Source organism: Cyclopterus lumpus, chromosome 21, assembly GCF_009769545.1.
Source record: "Cyclopterus lumpus isolate fCycLum1 chromosome 21, fCycLum1.pri, whole genome shotgun sequence".
NCBI classification, from domain to species: Eukaryota; Metazoa; Chordata; class Actinopteri; order Perciformes; family Cyclopteridae; genus Cyclopterus; species Cyclopterus lumpus.
Window position 1 is genome coordinate 9257805 of NC_046986.1, and position 22212 is coordinate 9280016.

Sequence of the window (22212 nt, forward strand, 5' to 3'; positions counted from 1 at the left end):
CTGGAGCAAAGATTCCTGGGTACATCTGTGTCTGTGAAACCCTCAAACTTATCCAGCAAATTCAAGGCTGAAAATATATTCCAATTTACAACAGGAACGGCATGAGGGATGTGTGGGTGAAGTGCAATACAAAAGGAGATGAAATAAAGATTTATGGACTCTGAGCAAGTTGTCAAAAAAAATGTTCACGATGAGATGGCATTTGCGTCATGGAGGTTTAAAACTAATGTTTGACAGTGAGGGATTAATTGGTCCGACATGAAATATGAAAACGACGCAAACCGCAACATTTAATCACATTAAAAGTCAAACGTTAGCATTGGACCGTTATGACACGTCATTTATTGAGAAAGATAAATAGAGGGGGAGGGAGTATTCATGATTCAGCTGGAGAACTGTGTTAATGTGGTCCCCCTTGGAAACAGTGAGGAGCAATGATGAAATGGTAGAGATGAGTTGCCGAGTGCACGGACAATTAAGCAACTTTTATCAACGCACACAGTGTGACGTGTCGACACTGAGTGCGTCCTCGTCTGTGAGGCTGTCAAACTCCCTTCTTCCTGGATTTAATCAATTATGTTTGTGTTTATGTTCCTCGTTTGTGTTTTGCATCATAAACTATCAATTAATGTTCTTGTTTAAAGCAGATAAGATAAGATAAAATAATCCTATATTAGTCCCACAGTGGGGAAGTTTACCGGATTACAGCAGCAAATGGGTATATAATAAAAATAAAAAAACAAGGTTGACGTAAGCGAGCCTTCCTGTAAATTGGTCAGAACAACAAAAGCCAGGATAAAGTGTATGTTGATGATCCTAATCAGGCCTATGATGCATTTTTGTTCACATTCTTAGAGTCATACACTAAACATTCTCCTATTAGGAGGTGCTGGGTGAAGGATGAATATATAGGAAAGCCATGGATGATTAAAAGTATGTCTTGGGGAAATCAAAAAGAAATTAGGGGATATTGAATAAAGAAATAAAGAAACTGTGATGATAAAATTTAAAGAGACAACATTCCTCGGGGATGTGATCAATCATAAAGACAACATACAGAATATATTAATGGTCAAATGTCAAATTCAATAGCAATACTGTAAATCTAGAGATGTGTTAACTTATATGACTTTGCATATCATGTATTGCTCACTTATACTGTGTTACATATGTTATTGCATGGAGGTCAACTAATAAAACATTCAGAAATGTAACAGTCTTGTCACAAAACATGCTATACGTATTATGAATGATACAAATATATATATACACATATCATTCATAATACGTATATATATATATATATATATATATATATATATATATATATATATTTAGATTTAGATTATGTAGATTATATATCATAGATGATAGTATATGTATATATACATACATATATATATATATATATATATATATATATATATATATATATATATATATATACACATACATACATACACACACACACACTATAATATAATCTAGGACTTGAATCAAAAGGATCACTTTAATTAACAATTTGTCATGGCAAAATGATTCTATTGCAATACAATGTGGTGCAGGGTTACCCTTTATAGTATTACCTTTGTAGAGGTTCTTTGGCAGCTGGCAGGTGTGTCCACAGCCGTTGGAGCAGCACTTCTTCACGGCTGAACACTCTCCATCCTCCTCACAGCTCTCCACGCAGGCTGCTGCAAAGCCGCTGGCCTTCTCTGGGGCAGGACAGTCGCCTTGCTTCACCCCCTCCACTGACTTCAGGAACTCGCAGCTCGTAAGACACTCGTAGTGTTTCTTGGGAAAGAGCGGCTAGTCGGGGGGGGGGGGGGATGAGAAGGAGGAAGGAAAATTAGATGTCAGATTACTTTTACAGACCGACCTACAAACAGGCAGCCCTGTGAGCTAACAGGGATTGTCCTGTTTACATTTCAGCGTATGACTCACCAGAGCGGTGGGTGCATTTAAAATAGCTTTTGATTCAGCCTCACAAAGAGTGTCATTACAGCGCAGAAAGAGTTACTTCACACTCCTCTCAAACTTTCCTCTTATTGAATTTTCCCCACCGAGTATGAAAAGCTCAAACACTTCAGTCTGAGGTGACCACGGTATTTGTGGTAGTGACATACCTCGCATAAATCCTGGCACTGGTTTTCCTTCAGGTCCCAGGTTTCCTTGCAGGGCTCCAGGCACTGTGAAAAAAAAAAAAGGGAGAGAGACGGGTGTCATTTCTTCAAAGAGCCAGCCACATCAAAGAGTCAAGGCTGCGGAGATGGGGGCCTTCTGTGCTCGGGCGCTGGCTGACAGACACCTCACTCAGCCACTTGCCCGGCACGTTCAACACAACCAGGCACACCTCTATTTGTTACACATCCCTGGCATACCTTCAAAGCACATAAACAATCTCCTGCAAAAGCAAACACAACAACCGGGGTTGTCCATTATGAGCAGTCATGCACACCCTTGCTGCATCTAGAAATCTACTGATGCCTGGCGGGTTCTTTCTTCATGCCTTAACACTACTAGCCTCCCATATACTGTGTACGGCTCTGCTCATGTCTGGGCCTGATGCACTCTGGCACCGGTACCAACCTCTCTTCTCTTTACCACGCGGAAACAGAGAGAGTGCTTCGTAAATGATACACTTGGTTTAATGTTCTCGGGATTCCCTTATTTGACACATGGAACAAATGTACTGAATGCTTGGCATAGGCACGGGATAAAAGCAACAAAAAAAAAAAACCTCAGCATGAGTGGAACTCGAGGTAATTTTGCCAAACATAATAGATTAAATTTAAAAAAAAATGAAATGTATAAAATGAAACTTTACCAATCTAGTCAAACTCCTCTTGCTTTAAACTCACACTGGATGGATCACATCCAATACAAGTGAATGCAATTCAACACAAAAGTCCATGCATGTCCAATAGAATCAGGCAGATGCGGCTGTAGGAAAGAGAATGTGTTCAGCTGGTATGAGAGAAGCAAGCGTTTTATATGCTCCCGTTGCTGGCCACAAAGAGCTGGTGTGAAAGAGAAGAGCAGGCTAAGTCAAACAGTCAAACCACTGCCAGGCTGCTTCTATGCTGCACTGGGAGCAGCCCAAACCACACCAACCAGAGACCTGCCAAAGTCACTCATTCAACTCTATTTAATTTAGACTCCTGCACCAGTTACATTACTAGTCCAATAGGTTCATTCAGTGAGAAAAGGAGATCAATCTCTCTGAAGAAAGGTAATCAGACCAACTTAGTGTTATGTTAAGTACCGTACTGAAGAGTGGTGAAATGAGGGCCCCCACTGAGTACATTTTAACTTGAAGTAAGAAATTTCACATCTCAGTCAGGGGCCAGAGTGGTATTTATGACACTTTAATTCGCTCATTAACCAACTCCGTCGTTATTATGCCATTGCCAGGGAAAAGTGTATTTGCTTTTTATAGAGTGCGCTGGACGGGCACACGATGAAACATAAACCATGCTTCTAGAGGACCGCGCCGCACTCAGGACCAGGCACACGTCTGCCAGCTTTCAATTACACCGCGCTTCGGCTCTCGGCTCTGCCCAGCCGGCTTCTCGGGAATCCCGTGTGGACAGTGTGTGGAGTGTCGAGCAGCCGGCTCCACGGGATGGGGGAGGAGGGAAGGTACTTTCTTAATTACTTTCATAGCAATAAAGACATCCCTCTAGTGATAATATAACATACAAAGTGCCGGAAGGATTATTGGACACCTTGGAGGGAGAGCACGTAGTAATGACAGCTGAGAGCTCCGAAAGAAAGCAATGTGGTTTCCACAGAGCTGATCAGGTGAAACCACTGGAACACCTTGGAGATTTAAGATGACATATGAGCTCAATTGCGCTGTTAAAGTTATGCCTCATCGCCCCGGCGAGTAAATGCAGTTTTATCATCATCATCTGCTATTAATAATATGGTGACTTTATATCCTTAATTCTTGTTCTCAATTGTGTCCTCTGAGAGTAGAGCCTGCAGCGAAGACGGGCAGTAGCAGCAACATCAGCATCCCAGCCTCACACTAGCCGAGGAGCAGGAACAATGAGGTGTTCAGGCAATAACTGTGTGCTGCACCAGTGTCTGAAGGACGTCCAGCCAATAGACGCACATGTTAAAGCCCCCGAATCCCTTCTACAAATCACCGAGCACAAACACATAAGCCATGGGATCAAGCTCATTTTACTCATTGAAAGATCTTGTGTGCACAGACTGAATGCATTCCTTTGGCTTTTTCATGAGGATGAATCTGTTTCTGGTTCACCACAATCACAGTTATACAAAGTGAAAATTGAATCATCGTTACTTCGAGATGCTCGGGCTCGCATGCCAAGCGGCATGAATTAACACAGCAGATTGCGTACCAGGGATATTGCAACACAGATCAGAATGCTGGCTGTGTTCAGTGTTGTCTCGCCCTCAAGAGTCTCCGCTTTTCTATTTAACTCTTCGAGGCAAAGGTTCTTCAAAACACGGCTGAAATCTAAACAGGAAGTTGTATTTATTTATTTTTTTTACTTATATATCATCAGGAGAGGTTTTTTTCTTTTTGCTGAATGAAGCGGTGACGTCGTAAAAATGGCACTCTTATAAAACGATGAGCATATTTGTGTGGAGGCAGTGAGAGCTCCCTGCAGGTGTGCCGAAAAAGTGACAATCTGTCAGCGTTTCCCCCAGCCACACCCACGACCCGACATTTAAGGAGGGAAGAGGAGGGTCGACGACAGATGTCTTGCCAAAGCAAATAGGACGGCTGTATATAATTACAAAAAGGTGCTCTCATCAATCAATTGTCTGATTCCTATTTGCAGAGTTTGGTACTCGATGTAAAACTATAGTACCAATGCAGTCAAAACCATGCTTGGAATAGTGGCATAACATATTTCTATAAACTCTTGTGCAATGTTTTGTTCGTCGTCCTGAAACATGCACTTATGCTTTCATATGTGGACATTTTAAAGATTTGTCGCGACACCACTAGAGAACAAAACAAGAAAATGCTAAATCGCTGTAAGTGAAACTTCCTGAATGACACAAAACCATTCAATTAATGGGATCTCATCAGGAAATATCTGTGGTCCAAAACTTTATACTAGTTGGTCATCTTGCGCCGTCGATAGCTGAGCTACTGTGACTTCTGAGATCTATTCTGGGATAGCGAACCATGGAACTGGAGTAGAGGACATAATTGAGCTGGACATAGTGTATCTACTGGGTTTGGGTGCCAATGTCTGGGTCTCCCTCAAGCAAATCCCTCCAGCTGGCAATACAGCTACCATCTGTTTGAAAAGCGTGAGGAATGCATGTAATCGCCCAATGATATGTTAACATATCTCCGAACAAATTTCAACTCAAAAAGACACGACTAGTTTCTACTTTGAGATGTAAACAAGAGCATGGGGTCGCTTCTATGTACGAGAGCTCTCAGTCTTAACAAAAAGCATTCGAGCGGCTGATTTCCCCTTTGTCCTCTTATCTTCCTACCCAACAGTGACACATTCTGCATGGTTAAGTAGGAACATCCATAGCGCTCTTTCACTCCCCATTTCACGCTGTAATAAAACGCAGCAGTTGTTACTCTGGGGGACCCTGAAAGGCATTCTGTGGGGCCGATGAGAGAGTCAGGCTGAATGGCAGCCAATGCCGCAGCATCTTCACTTTGTCATCACTGGGACGAGGAGGCGGAGGGTTGGAGATGGGGGAAGATGGGGTAAGAAAAGGGAAAGAGACCGGAGGGGGGGGGGGGGGTGCACGGAACGGCCTTTCTCCGTCACTGGAGCGCGGTTATCTTCACCCATCATAAAGCTGCTAACTGCCCCAAGTGAGTGACTGGAATAACATAAACTATGAAAAAAGCGCATATATAAAATGTCATGTTTTAATTAATGAAGCATGAGCTGCGACCGGTCGAGATTGCCCCCCACGGGCTTAACAATACACAGTGTATACAAAATAAAAACGATGTGTAATAATTCATGACATTTTGCCAGAACACATTTGTACAGTCATGGGGAGATGAATGAGATGGCTATGACTGATTCAGGGTTGTTTTGTAAATAAAAATTCAGCAGACACAAAACCATGCGTACATGTGGGTTCCTGCATCTAAAAAATATGGACTTCTCAAACATGTTTGTTTCTCGGTTATCCGAGCCGAACGTATCGATCCCAGCGCTGATGGTCAGAGAGGATCAAGTGGTGCCAACAACAGGGGGCCTTTGCGGCCCCCTGTTGTTGATCACACATATTGTAAATCTCACCTCCTCCAATCTTACTGAGTTATGGCTATTTTCTGCTGCCCCGGCGCTTTTCACACTCCTGTGACCGGACTCGATTAATCCAGCGGGTCTCCGCCCTCTGCTCATATCTATCGACCCATCCGGGAACGAGTGGCCGAGCTCTGCTCTCCCATCTACTGAAAACAGGCACTTACTTTACGTCTTAACTCACCTCTCACTCCATTTCACTTTCATTTATCTGCCTTTCATTCCCTTACACTCCTAGACCTCGTCCGCTGTAATCCTAATACGTTTTAAAAATACATATTTACTTTTTTTGTCTTCCATCTTCCATCTGCAATAAGCTGGGGAGAACATGCTGAGAAAATTTATGTTTTCACAAAACTCTCTCCAAAGAAGATTCAATATGAAAACACCGGGCTCACATTGCAGAGCAAACAAAGAATGAGCTTCTTTTTTTTTTTAATCATGTGATACATCTTTCACAAACATGGCCATTGCACTTTCACAGCAATGTTACGGGGGCCATGTTTCTGTAACCTCTAAGTCTTTTTTAAATTGTATTTTGTGTATTCTCCAGAACTATAGCCAACCGCACAACCCAGTTGATGCCACTGACACAACTGCACCAGTACAAACATCACATCTCATTCTGCAGAGAATGTAGAGACATGTTGGAGCCTGGATTTGAGTCGCCATTCAATGCAATCTTGGCAAAATATATATTTGGTTAAGGTGGAGGAAGAGTTGGGTTGGGTTGACATTTTATCAAAGAACACTTTACTGACGATGGCTGGAAGAGTTGTATACCCTTTTGAAGTGCCAGTTACCCAACACTGTCTATGCACAAAGCACTGCAAAATAAGCTCTCCGACATTAAGCCTTAAACCGCACAAAGCCTTTATGACAAATTCCCTTTTTATACTTCAAATGTGCATTTAGTTATTACAAACAGAATGGAAAAACATGTCAATGACCAAACCTGTGTTGAGGGTTTGGGCAATCTGAGACACGCAGCCACTTACTTAGCTCTCAAGTAGCGCTGCAACTAACTGAACTTACCATGAACTTATCAGTTAATCATGTTGTCAATGAAATGTCAAAGAACCTTGAAAAATACCCATTATAATTTACCAGAGCCAATGTGACTATTTCAAATTTGAAATTGCTTTAACCACCCCAAACCCAAAGACATTCAGCACATTCAGCCCCATTACTTTTCAAATTGTGGTGGTGGTGCACAATTTCATTGTTTGAAATCCATGTTTAAACAAATATAGATGGAAGAAAAAGATGATCATTTCAACATTTGGAAAACTATACACACTAAGATGACAGGTGAATCATATTTTCAAATTCATCTGCATTAAAAATGGACATGCCTCCGCACAAATCTGCCGGTCTGTGGAAAGGCACAATGAGGACCATTACTAATGATGACGTGCCATTAAGTTCCAAAAGGACTGTAAAAATATGGCGTGTAAATCAGGAAGAAGATATCCCCATCCTGAGCAGCTATAAAGTCTAGACACGCCATTTCCTCAACCCTACGCGACCTTATAGTGTGAGATATCGCGTAATTAATTTCTCCACTGCTGTAAATCAGCACGTGTGTGTGTGGAGCAGACAGTGAGTGGATCAACAAGATTAACAGCCTGCGAACTTGAGATGCGAGTGTGCAACCCTATACTCGGCAAGCTCACATGGGTGTTGATAAATATGAAATGAGATTCCCTAATGAGCAGAAGGTTGCTTATCTAAATGGAAAAAAAATATCTAATTTAGGAATTGTGTTCGAGCTGTTGAGAATTATTCTCAGCCAATGTTGATGTTTCATTTGCAACTTAAAAACCAACAGAACAAGCTGTGTGTGTCAATGGAAGTGCGTCTTCAATATTCACACAAAGTTTTGGTCTGATATTTCAGGGGGTGCACTGATAAAACTATACCGCAGTGGTTGCTGTGAGGTTTTCTATTCTGCAATTACATAGAGCCTAACCAACAGGAAACCCACAAGGCCCAGCCGCAGCGTCAGCGCTGTATTTGGAGCAAGAGAAGACGACAATGACAGCGTGTTGGAGCTGTGTTGGAGGTGCACGGTGCGCGGTGCCAGATCACCCATGTCCGAGGAGCATATTAGTGGCCGTCTTTCTCCCAAAGCTGCAGGTGTCCAAACTGTGTGGGAATTTGGCATTAGGTGCCGTAGATGGATGCATCACTTCTGTCATAGCTGGTCAGAGGAAGGACAAGCTTGCTGTTAAAAAAAAAAAAAACATGCTGTTAAAAATAAAAGTCTAAAGGCTCTTGGCCATGTCTGGTAGAAATTATTGGTCTAAAAGTGGGATTAAATACACGGCCGCCAGCAAAACCAACCCATCTGTGACATTTATTAATGATAAATAATACAAGTTTGATACAGACTTTTACACTGTCACACAAATAAATGACATTCTCCAAGCGTTGTACAATCCAGAGAGGGACCTGTGCTGCAAACGTTGCCAGTCTCATAATTCCTTCATATTTACAACCGACCAAAAACAGTCGTATTCCATCTCTAGCGCGGGTGAACTGAAACATACACGGTTGGAGACGTGGAGTCACCGAGCAGGTAGTGTCAGACGCTCTTTGAGCACCACTTTAATTATTAATTTAAATGCAGTTGAGGGTGCAGACAACAAAGAGCTGAAAAGGAATAGCTTGGCAGAAAGTGAGAAGAAAAAAGAGGAGGAGCAGGAGGGGCAGTGCATGAATTATACATTTACCCCACAATCAGGAGGTGCCTGCCTTATTTATGAGCCAAAAAAGCCCACACAGCGGTGCTAGAATTGTGCTTTGTCTGCTGTGGAATGCAATAGCAGTTCACTTAATACTTAATGACTCTGAAGTCACCACACACACACACACACACGCACACACTGATGCCCCCCTCCTCTGTGAGGCCTCCTCTTACAGGTCCTCTACCATCATGATGTTCTGTTCTGCGGTGACAAGAGTCAAACTTACAGTGCCTCGGTTACCACCTATACCTCTGCCGCTCCGTGTACGGTGATAAAGGAGGCCTTCTCTGTGACGTGGCACGGGGAAAGCCAAACGCTCGCCGTCTCCTTCTGTACGAACCCCCCCACCCCCCACCCCCCGTGTCAGATCAGATTTATTCAAAACTGTCTTGCTCGGTTTATTTACAGCAACAATAATGAACTCGCAGACGATGAAAAATGCCTTTCTGTAATTGCGGATTGACGCGATAGCAAACGAGATTACAAAAAAAATTAAGAAAAAAGGATGCCAGACATTGCTGGCTGGCTCCGACGGTGACCACTCAAGCCGTCTCAATCATCATCTCAAACATAATGAGACCAAGGAGATTCTGTGTCTCGATGTAGGCCGACAACACGTAAAAAAAAAAAACACGACGCGCCGTCGAGGGGAGTAAAGCCCCCCTAATCCCATGCTGCAGTCACATTCATCATATCTCCACTTGTTTATTTGAGTCCCAGAAACACTTGAAATTCACTCATCCGACTTGCCCTCTGCCGCCTCCTCTCACACCAGCGTACATGCTAATCGAGAAACGTTGTACAGCCCAATAAACAGAGATATAATGCATTCTCTTTGCCCGATTGTGATGATTGATTTCTCTTTTATATTGCATTTTCAAAAGCGAAACGACGGCTGTACAAAGAGGAGGGCGAACCTGGGCGAGCTGAGAGGGACGCGGCCATGAGTTATATTGAAAACCAAAGACGTTCGGCGTTCTTTCATCGTTGATGCGTGTACAGTCTGGAAAGTTAAAGAATCATCTGCTGATGTCCGGGGCAACGGTTAAGAGACTGTCAATCAGCGAGTCTTTGACACACATTCTGGTTCTCCGTCGTCCTGAAACTGTCACAAACAATCTGCGGGATTTATCTGCGGGATGCAGCAGCTTTGAGTGAAACTGGAATAAATTGATAAACCCACATCGACTAAGCACATCAGCTGTAAGAATCTTACATTCTAATCTTCTCGTCGTCGTCAATGTGACCGCTGGCAAGACTATTCTGTAACTATATGTTAAGACAGACCATAAATACAGCCGGGGAATAATTTCTTGCTTCAGTACATCTAAACATGTAATCTTGGGAGGGAGAAGACAGCAAAGTCAACATGAAGGGGGGGGGGGGGGCTTTAATCTATGATGTTCATCCGATCCATCCTCAGAGAGAAAATAAACACTTGGATGACAGCAGATTGTCCGGTCATTATTGCGAAAAGAGGATTTTACAGCAGCTTTAATTACATTAATCCTTCAAGGGAATGAAAGGGAGTACATGTGAAAAGGTTGACTATCTCAGAAAATAGATGGCTACTATTAAAAAAAAAAGAAGAAAAAGGCCGCTGCTCTGTGGGATCAATAAAAACACGCAGGTCGACGTGAGACAAGCGAGCGCATTTCTTCACGGAGGATTTCCTGGAGCACGCATCACTCAGATGTGGAACAGACAGCGTCGCAGAGAGAGAGCAGCTTAAGGCGTGAGCTTTCCACTGCTGAGGACGTCTCAAACTGCAGTTCCACAGCCTCTTCCGTCTCCTCTCCTGTGGCCACCGCTTTAGTTTTCTGCTGTGGGGGTTTTCATTCTCTGCCACCCACCATGTGAATAATGAGCTCCACAGATAGCAGCCAATGAAGCGACCCCCCCTTTAGCCAATGAAACTTAACAACCATGTCCAGATCAGGTCCTTCCTGCTGGGACTGACCAGCCCTGCTTCACACTCCTCCTCCGCCACCCACCCACACACACACACACACACACACAGACTAACACTCACACTGCCTCAAACTAGACAGAATACAAGAATAAAGACTTCTGGGAAAGTACAGCGATGGCTCGTCACATGATCGCCACCGCCTCAGAATTCTTCCACATATATGTCCATGTATGAAATAAGAAATTCAATGAAGTCAAAAACAGTCTGCTTAGCAGCTCCACAGACTGACAATCCATACACGCTGCCCACTTGACAGATTGATTTCTAGTCCAGCTTGCTGAGGTGTTGGTGCTGGTAATGTGACTAACACGGGGAGGTGAGACGAGCGTCTGGCCTCAGCATGACCAAAAGGTGCTTTGAAGTCTTTCTAAGCACATAACAATCCGAGCTATGTCCAGCTGTAAACCTACCAACCAGCACCCACTTTATCACAGCTTTTTTTTAAAACATACTATCTATAGCCAAAGAGAAGACGACCACACAAAAGACTTGTAAATTGCAGTGACACACTTGCAGAGCGTCCAGGTCAAAGAGACCATTCTCCAAAGAGTGCACTGTTATTTTTTTGGTTTTTTTTTAATAGAACGAGGCGGAACTTGTGTGAGTTCATTTTATGGGTTCAACTGACCCGGGGAAAAAAAGAAGAAGAAAAAGGAAAAGAGAGAGAGAAACTGAAGTTTGACCATATTATTTGGGCGTGAGAAAATGTGGTGTTTAGGAGGGGTGGGAAGAAAGACACTTTTGAATGAGACATAGTAGCATTCCAGTGATTGTTATTCAGGCAAAAGGACTCCATAGCTTCCGACATGTGAAGGAGAAAGCGTATGTAATCCAAAAGAGTAAACACTTCTTACTCTCGCGCTGGTATGCGCAGCTCAGGGTTTGTTTGGGAGGAAGGAGCGTTCAAAAGAGCCACCTGGGATATGTGAGACTTCTTTGAAAGACATGCACGACTCATTGCCGTCAAATGGCAACCAGACAATGTTGCTTTCTAAAGCTTTTCCCCCCTCTGGAAAGTCTCGATAAATAAAAAAGGGCAGAGTGAGTGAGATATATACGGAAAAGTCAAAAATCCCACTGTTGCTAAAAGATGTTTTATGTCATTATCGTCAGCTTAGTATTCATCAATTCGTTGGGAGATCAGGAGGAAAAAAATATATTATACAGATTTTTTTGTTTTTTTCGGGATATTCAGTGTGTTTACAAGAAAGATATGACACTCTTCTTCCATCGGGAAATATAAGTAATGGCCACGTTTCAGTGACTCACCCCGGGCCAACTTATCCAGGCATAATGCACATGTCCTTTCTTCTTCCCCGAGAGAAGTGTGAGTAATGAAGTGCTCCGCTTTGTTGCGGAGCGGCATTTAGCTGCCTTGAGTCAATCCTAGCATTTGATTCAGAGCATGAATAACACCCACAGGGGGAAAGCAAACCCAGACTCATATCAGCCATGTTCTGAATGTGGAAAGCTTCTTGGCTGCTCCTGCACACTCGCCCCATGCACACGCACAAAATATGTGTTTTGTGAAAAGAGAACGAACACCCTGGAGTTTTGAAAACTTTCAGGAAACACGTTCAAACTGCTCAAGTGGGGGAGCGCTAACAGTAGGGAGACAAAATGACAATAGCTCATAGAAAATGCCTGACGTCTGTCCTCCTGGCGTCTCCCGGCTGAATGGAGTTTGTCCGCTGGTCCAATGTTATGGCATGATAATGACTCCCCTTGCTCTCCAAATGCCAGCTCGCTCTGCTCTGGAGAGGGGGCGGGGGGGGGGGGGGGGGGGGCAAGCAGGTTAATTACCATGACAATGGGGGGACTCGGAGAGCGGGGCCGGCTCTGGACACTGCATGCGAGATGACCGGGATGACTTTGTCTCCGCAAATGGAAGCGGGGAGAGGCTTTTTATTTCCTAAAAAAACGCAGGCAGGTGGACGGGGGGGGGGTCACGGCATCTTTGTCTAAATTATTAGGCAGCCCTTCCTCACAGGCAGGGTGCTCCGTGAGGCCCTTTTAACAGAGCGGCCGGGTGGACCGGCCTTCTGCCCTTAACGCACTCCCCGCGAGCCACTGCCTTTGTCTCTCTGTTTGACTGTGTGCTGTTCATGAAGTGAAGAGGCTAATCAGCGGCCGCAGCGCTATTCACAGGGAACCACTGTACAGCATGGGCCCATTTGCTACAATTGTTAAAGTGGCCACAATAGCAGTGTGTTTTGACACAGGCCCCAAGTGTGCGCTCTGAGTCCTTGATGTGGATGTGAAGTGCGGTGATTGTTTGCTCACAGAATATTGACTTTTGGCCGCATTCTGAGTGGCTGAACCTAAAACCTAGGTTACAATTAAATTGATTAAATTCAGAGAGCCCTTAAAACGATTTTGGAACGACAGAGCGGCCGAGCACCACATTTGTGCAGCAGTTACACAAGCATGCCATTATTTTTAAGGGCTTACATCAAATCCGGGCCTCATTTATTTACAGACGGCCAGTAGGATGAAGAAGTGCTAACTGACATCCTTGTTACGGGGCAAGGAGAACAAGAAGTCCGTGAAGAGGTTTTTTTTCGGGACCTTTGGTTGATTATGAAAACAGTATGCTGTGTTCGGACTCACAGCCAGCAAAAGCCTTTTTTCAAACATAAAACTCGGCCGAACGACTGGGGAATGGCTGGTGCCAAGAGCCGATGTTGGAAATCACAGTGGAAAGGAGAGAAACAAGTTTCACAGCATTATGAAGAACACAAAGGAGGCTTGCCTTTACATTCACTTGTCACGGAAGGTTTGAGATCATATAAAAAGGGCATATTCTTCATCGCACGTTTTGTTTTACGGGCAAACTGAAGTCGATGGTGCTCGGTCCTCGAGACGCTCGAATTACCACACGGAGTTCAATGATAGAACGTCATAATTAATAAAGGAAACGAGATACAACTAGAATCCAACACACAGATTAGGACGCATATCAGTGATATGATAATGTTGTAAACATCTGCTAAGTTGGGGAAGGAAAGAAACCTATACATTTGCAGATGCAGGAGGAAGCACGAAGAACAATGGCTCGGCTGTATCCCGGGCAAATGCAAAAGATTGCCGAGGAAACTATTTGAAATTCAAAAGAGGAATTTCGAAATCAAACACGAGGGGTCATGTTGTGAGGCGGTTGATAATGGACACTGATTGTGATTAATATCTCCACCGAATGGGAGGCCATGTTAAGTAAGCATTGAAGAAGAAGAAATTCAAATCCACATTTTCTGGAATATCCAATTAATCACCATCACTACGGAACTTTAATTCGCCCAAATTCCCAGCATGCATTCCTCTCCGAGCACACCGAGGTCTGTGGACTTTTTTTTTTGTGAAAAGAAAACACTAAATACATACAAGCACTACATCTAAATGTGTCATCACCCCCACCTGTATATTATTTAGACAACGTACATGTGCTGACTGTGACCTACTTTGAGTCCTCACGGGCAAACAGCATTGAGTCCTGGTTTCACGGTCCGCGTGTGAGGAGACGAGAACCTCTGACAGCTACAGAGAGCACTGTTCAGATTTCTACTTGGCTAGCATATCATCCTCCTTATTTCAGCTCCATAGTGTTCTCTGTCTGCGGTCCATACGGCACATCTCCGAAGGGCCTTGTCAACAGCTCCCCGAGAGTCTGATAGAACATGTCAGCGCCGTCTTTTCAGACAAGCTGTCAACACCAGCTCTGTATCAACCTTCTTTGGGACAGGGCACGAAACACAAACAAGCCCTGCGGGAGGTGTAGCGTAATGCATCTGACTGAAATACCTAATGGCACGAGTAGTAAAAACAACTAAGAAATGTTTGCTTTAATAAATCGACGTGCATTCAATCTTTTCTAATCTTATTTCATTGTATCTCATCACGGGGAGGAAATGAGTATCAATGAAAGCAGGAGTAAGGACTAGCTGTAAAGAAAAGAGCTGTTCTCATTCTCTCAGTCTATGTCAACAACTCTCAAAGCGATTGTGCAGGCATGACAAAACTAGTCATGTCGTGACTTGTACACTTTATGTTGCATTATCATCTGATAACGAGGCATGCGCTGTATGTGGCATTGGTCTCGCTTATGAAAAGAAGAAAGAGGAAAACGTTCTACCTTGGAGCACTGCTTGTGATTCTGGCACCAAACCAAGGATCCATTATTCTGCAAAAGAGAAGAGAAAATATCATCAATCAACTCATTCAATTATCAAGGTCGCGAGATGGATTTGCAACTTTGCCCCTCTCCTCTCCCATCGCATTCGAGGAACAATAATGCTAACAGTGGAGATATTTCAAAGAAGTCAGCTTTGCATGCCGGGCGCACGTAACCCAAGCAGGAAAGAGGGGTCAGCGGCGCCGGGGGCCGGGGGAGGGGTAAACCTCTGGTCAGTTTCAGCAGAGCGTGTTGAACTCGGCTTTTCTGAGGGCTCCGTTTGATCTCTCGACAAGACGTCACCGAGGCGAGGACTGATGTCGGCACTCCCGTGCAGACTGCAGATACTGCCAATTTCATCTAATTGCCGTTGGAAGTGCCACCTTCTGCGTGTCAGCCAGGTAAACATTTGGTCCTAATAACGCGGCGTATTTATAAATCCCCGATGTGTAAATATGGGGAGTTGTCGAGCGAAGGACCAGTGGGGGGTAAACGGCTTGTGCAAGTGGTCATTTCCTGAATTCAATTAGGGCGAGGAATTATGCTGTCATCCTCTGCAAACATAACTGTGCAAGGCTAGTGCCGCGAAATAAAATGACCGGTTGGTCAACATGAAAGAGAAGAAATGCAAATGTAAAAAAAAAATGTACATTTAGGTTAAATAACAGATATTTTTTGGGCCACTGGTTTACTACACCTCTGGCCAAGTGTTAAAATCTAATGCAAATATTCTCAACAGAGTTAAGAGTTTCATGAAAGAAATTAATTTCTCGTCAACGATCTAAAGCTGCGCTTCAATGTGGGATGTTCCCTGCATTTCTCAATGAAAGCAATGTAGCAGCCAAACTTTCAGGGTCTGCAGGCAAAAAGTCTGCTTAAGTTCAATGTCAAGTTCAAAGCCTTTTCCACAATGTAATCCAGAAGACATTTCCCATGAGACCATAGGAGAGAACTTATCATTAAAGGGTTTAATTTGACATCCAGTACCAGTAAGTGCTGTGCTTTTAGTGTCAAGGATAATGGTCAAATGGCTTCAAAGGAATCCATGATTGTATGGTCATGTCTTTGGAGAATCTCTTCGACAAAAAAAAAACTGTTGATAAGGATGAAACACCAAGGAGACTAGGAGTCATTTTTTTACCCAAGGAAGTACCGGTAGAAATAAGGACTAGCTAGGCGGAGGAGTGCATCAGCCAGTTCTCTGCCTGGCCGAATGTTGATTAAAATATGAATTATTCCTCACTAGCAGTACATCATTTTGTACTGTATCGCATGATTAGAATCCTTGTGGACTTTGCTAACTTGAAAAAAAAAAAAGGATCAAACCAACCATGCCAAAACGGGTTGGCGACACTCCACGTAAATAAAACCTTGGCGCTTACGCTGGCAGTCAAGAGCCTCTGGATAATTCATGCAGATTGTCACAACTCTAAACCATGTTCTAAATCATCAATCCTGTTTTTTTTTTTACACCTTTCTTAACCCATCCATCAAGGGGCGACAGAGCCAGATCCACAGAGGAGCTAATTTTGCTGCGTGATAGCGCCCCTATAGCAGAGAAGCTCAGCAGGATGTTGCCCCAGCTGTCCAGGCCTGACCCCACCGTGTCAGGGACCAACGGGGGAATAATTATAGGTCAGGACTTCATCCTTGTGACTCACCATGACATTCCTCTGCAGTCTGAACATTATGCAGTGCTGAGGACTGTCAAGGACTCAAGTGAATGAATGCTTTCCAGATATCCTCCCGTGTGATGGGGTCGAGGGGAGCAGACCAGACAGTGGCGTATGAATGCGAGGCTGGAGGTGAACTCCCTGCTTTGTTGGCGACACCGGCGGAGTCATGTAAACAGGGGGTTTATCACAGAGATACATTAAGGCTGCTGTCAGCTGAGAAGACCGAGCAGGTGGTGAGGGGCGTGTCGTATTGTCTAGACAACTGAGGCGAACGTGGACAAAACCCCTTTTATCTTTGAGGATAGCGTTGCACCTTTTGAACACGGGAAATCTTTTGTTTCCTCCGAGACTCTCGATTTGAGTCTCAGATTACACCGGTGAGTTGCGTTTGAATTTCTCTCTAATCTCGCCGATATGTTTTCCAGGCAATAAACCGCCGGAGGAATACTGCCGATTCGCTGATGACCTTGTACATTTCCGGTCAAGTTAACGGGAGACGGGACTTCAAAGGACAGCCTCTGTCTCCGTGTGTCCTTTGACAGCCCAGGGGTCGTCAGGCAACACCAAAATAACTGATCCTTAAGGGCACATATGCAGCACTAAAATAAAAAGGGCCTCAAGATTTAGGCTTTGACTTGAGTGGGTGTGAGGGCTGTGGCCACTCTGTTCATCAATTATTCACTTGAACTGAATTATTTGACAGACCTCTGAAAGTGAGCTAATGTGTCCAGAGCACATCGAATGTCAACCTGAAAGGGTGTTTCGGAGATCTCAAACAACACTGGTGCAAAAGTTGTCCGCACTTCGGAAATGAAGGCTATTTGTCAAATGAGGTAGCTCGGGGTGGAGGCAGAGATTTACAGAGCGGACTGTCATGGTTTAGAAGCGTTTACAGAGAGGTGAGGCCATGCTACATAGTCCTCTATTCATCCGCTGTCTTCACTAATGAAAAACTCCACTCACGAGACAAGCACTGGCTGAGGTTCCACCGCATGTTATTCAATATCAAAAGGCAAACACAAGGGGACACGGAAAAACTCCTTTCCAATGTTTTTTCTTCCCTTCACTTAAAACACAAATCTCTCAAACAAGATGCTTGGACTTAACTGCGCGGCACCGTAGAAATGAATGACTGAATTTTAAATGGTTTTATTGCTTTGAGTGGAATAACAAGAGCTCGTGGACACACCTTGTTTTTGGCTTCACAGGTCCCCACATAAATAATCCACTACAAGCTGATGCTTTCAGAATACATTATTGCACAGGGCTCCCAGCTCACTCTTAATGTTTTAAACTGTCCGAAGCTAATATTTATGGTTGGGTGTTCCCCTCTGTCTATTGTACTAGGGTGACAATTTCCACCAAAACGTGGAGCAAAATGTAAATAAATCTGTGTTTGGAAACACTATTAGATCAATAAATCTACAGTTGCTATAAAATCTGACAACCAATGGAGAGCCCAAGTGTTACCTAACTCTACAAACACCATGCTTGTTTCCATTTCACACCAATTCATAATTGCGACAATCAAAAAGTCTCTGATTTGTCCTCCAATTCAGCCACATGAAAAGGAAAAGACGAGAGGGTGTTCAGAACATCTGCAAGTGCTAAATTCTCCGAGTATCATTCCGGTATTCACAGAATGAGCATATAAAATATGATATGAAAAACAGAGTTTTAAATTCCAGCTGCTAAATGTGTTAAGTAGACAAATTGCCTCTTGTACCGTGACCAACACAAGTAGTGGTCCATATTACTCGACATTGAGTCAACACAGTAAAGCATTACGAAACAGTATGCAAAAGTCACCGCTTTGACATCCAGCCAGGCATTCATTTCAATTCAAATGGAAAGCGTTGTGTGTTTTGGTCTTCCTATGGAGTATTAAATGACCTCTGAAGGATGTCCGAGTTGAATTAAGAGGTCTGTCGTCTCAATCACTGGAGTGGAGCTCCGAGCTGCTGCGGCTGCCCGTCGCTGTAATAAGATCTGGCAGAGGAAGCAGATCCACCTGTAGGTTGTGCTGACTGAGCATGCTCCAGCGGTATGGCAACACTACATTAGAGCTTATCACATTTAGCACAATTGGACGCCAGCATTTAGCAGGAAGGTGACCTCGGCGGAGCGCCATCGGTAGCTCAGTGTGTATCCTCTGCATGCCTAGGAGGTGTGATGCTGGCATTTATTGGCAGGGCCAGGGGGTAGAGGGCGGAGGGGGGAGTGTGTGTGTGGGGGGGGGGGGGGCTGTTTTTGCAGCTGACCAGACCCCCCATTTTCACATGAAAGGACTGTTGCAAACCCTCTGCATGAGACAGTCCTCGCAGATTATCAACAATTGCAACCTTGCTTATCACTAAGCACAAAAATGCTTCTCTCTTTAGACAAATCTATCCCTCTCATTTTACCCTCACTGAAAAAAAGGCTCCCTCAGACTCAAAGGCTCTGCAGTCAATTATGTACACTATTAGCTGTTCATTAGAGGTGAGACTTCCATCAGTTATTTGACTCCTCAGTCCTCTGCTGACTAATTTAATCACCCGGCTTTGCAATCCAGAGCAGCAATACACCCCTGGCTTCTTCTCAAAACAAATCCTTAACACTGCTTGCCAAGTTGTGAATTAAGAAACACTGTTTTCAATATGTGTCCTTTGGATGCACAGCACTGCTGTTTTCTGTCCAAACAAATGCAGCTAACTGCATTCATCGCTCCCCTCCGGGTGTATTTATCCCCCCCTCTTAATAGCATTGCTAGAATTAACCACAGTGGGTCTCTGTGTCTCACGGACATGCATTGAGAACTACAATCAGGACTCGCAAAGTAAAGTTAATTGGTGACAAAGAAACAAGCGATGCACTCTGCCGATTCATTAGACCCAATGACAAATTCAACCTCGCTCCACAATGTTTTCCGGACAATCACGGATTCATTAATGCACCTTGGGAAAGAACAGTGCCTTGCAAATGCAAATGAGCTGAGAATAAAAGGTGGTCACAGGAGAGATAGCTGGTGAAAAGGAGCAGAGCGGAGAAGGATCAGTGACCTGTCTTTTTCTCCAGAGTCCTGGCAGAGAACAGTGTGTCCAGTGGAGGGTGGAAAACAACTTCTGACACCAAAATCATACAAAAGAAAACAGCTAATGTATAGTGGCCTCCCAACAGGTCTGCATCACAACATGTTTCGTGGGGACCAGTGTACGAATCCTCCCTGTGAATACACACGAAGCAGTGAGATGCCTTATAAATAAATACAGAAAAGTAACGCTCTATAGAGCCATAGAGGGAGTCCATCACATGTGCACTGACAGAAGCGGGTGTCTCCTTTTCCAGTAATTAGCAAGTAATGAATGGAAACTGGCACCACTGAAAAGGCGTCCATCATCCCTCAGTCGCAATACTGCAATGTGTATAAATAGATATAAAGCGGCCCATATACACACGACCAATATGTGGGAACTTTGAACGCAACTTAACCCTTCATGCAGGTGCGTTTATCTGCAACTGGTGCTTTTATTTTGGTGACACTTCACCAAAATAAAAGCAAACTTGGTCCGATTCAGGACACTTGCCAGTGACAGAAAACACTAATGGTGAAAGTGTTTCAGCACCATTAGTGACCTGCTCTATGTCCTCGCGATGGGCTCCAGAGAAACAGGGTTGACACGTGAGTGGAGGATTCGACCATCGTTTTTCATAAACATCAACATCGCCTTTATTCCATCATCTCAACCTTCCAGAAGTTCTCGTGTCCTGAGGACCACATCGCTCGTACCTGAGAGTGCTTGAAAAAAGCGGAGATGCGAGTGATGTGCAGACTGAGGCATCTCGAGGCGCATCTCGCTCGGTAAATGCTGGCAGTGAAGAAACAGTCGTCCTGCTTCCTCGCGGACACACTTCCCGTGCTCATTAACGTCGTAATCCACAAACACAGGGTCACGCACACGCGCAGGCTCCTGGAAAACATGGTCCCGCGTCTGTGGCTTTAATCCCTCCACGGAGCGTACAATACTGCGTGCAGGCTGCGCCGGAGAAACTAAAGAAACTTCAATTATACACCGGGGGAGGAGTCACGGGCTCACGCTGCCCTGTGATTGGAGGACCCCGCGCTGACTGACAGACACGGGGAGCGTTAAAGGCAGGTAGGCTGCTGCAGAGACATCAACGCATGGGCAGGTTGCTCATAATGTCATAATGTGTTATATAAAACGTCAGTCAATGAGCAACAGCAGAAATAGAAAGAAGAGATTATTGTTATTGTATTTATTTTTTCAATAAATACAAGGTCAACCCAGAACCTTCGTTGATCTACAGTGTTTTATTACTTGGGACATGGTCAATATATATGCTCATACTTATGGTATTGTAGTTTACTGTTAGTTGTTAATTTAGTCTGTCGTTTAAAAAATATAATACAAATAAACAATACAACAACACACAGCAGAGGTACTGCAGCAATTTAATCCATAAAGTCGGGGGACTCACAAGAGACCGATTAAAGGAAGGATGGTCGATAACGGAGCAGCAGAGGCCAAGATATCCTAACTTTTAGTCCCCTAGTAAAGGAATCCTTCATTTTCCATAATGCAACGAGATAACACATTTCTTCATTCACACATTTAATTGCCCTCTCCACACCCACTAGTTGTCCACACAGGTTTTCTGACAGACCATGAAAGTCCCAAGTCCAATCAGAGATAACCCCGATGACACCGTGAGGGTGTTTTTTTTTTTTAAACTTTGGAAAGTTCCCTTCAATAGGTATCATGACTTCACAAATCTTAATTAAAGGTAAACAGTTAAAGGTAAATAGTGGACAGACACAACTCATTTCTATAATTTTACGTTTGAGCCGAGGAACATGGAAATAAATATTTGTTAATGTGTCGTGCCTAGCCTATTTATGAACTAATTTCTCTTATTTGTTTATCTTTCATTTGTGAATTCATTTTTTGGCAGTGTACCAGCTCCTGGCGTCATCAGAATGCCCCGACAACATACCCACACGTCATGCACAGTGAAAAGCCAGCTACACCTGTGTGCCAAGCAGGAGGGTTAGCACTACCACCATTTACCGATGACACAACTCATCTGAAATGTGGAGAAGCCAGGTTTTCCATATCAAACCCTCACATATGGCCTTGGTGAAGCTTGCCAACATCCCAGGGAAGCCCTTTCCCATTAGCTCTCACCTCCTGGTTTAACAGTAGCTTGGAAAAACAAATCTACTCGGAAAACTATTAAAACCATCCTGACTAAATTCCTCAAGCTGGACTCCCAACTTCTGGCCTGAGGTATGGAGAAAATATGACATGTAGGAAAAGCTTGAAATCCTTCCTTATTTATTGGAGTTAAACAGTGAGCATTTAATTAGAAA

The 22212-nt window shown here is 43.9% G+C and overlaps 1 protein-coding gene across 1 annotated transcript in view; it reads right to left on the reverse strand.

The window, feature by feature from the left end:
• The window catches only part of LOC117750673 (anosmin-1), a 36066-nt gene extending 15264 nt beyond the window's left edge, over positions 1-20802 (reverse strand). Inside the window, exons 1-4 of the mRNA XM_034561957.1 lie at positions 20611-20802; positions 15127-15174; positions 2127-2189; positions 1587-1809 (exon numbers count right to left, since the gene is read on the reverse strand). Coding sequence (XP_034417848.1) covers positions 1587-1809; positions 2127-2189; positions 15127-15174; positions 20611-20802 — 526 coding nt within the window. The remainder of the gene's footprint in view (positions 1-1586; positions 1810-2126; positions 2190-15126; positions 15175-20610) is intronic.
• Between the last annotated feature and the right edge of the window lie 1410 nt (positions 20803-22212).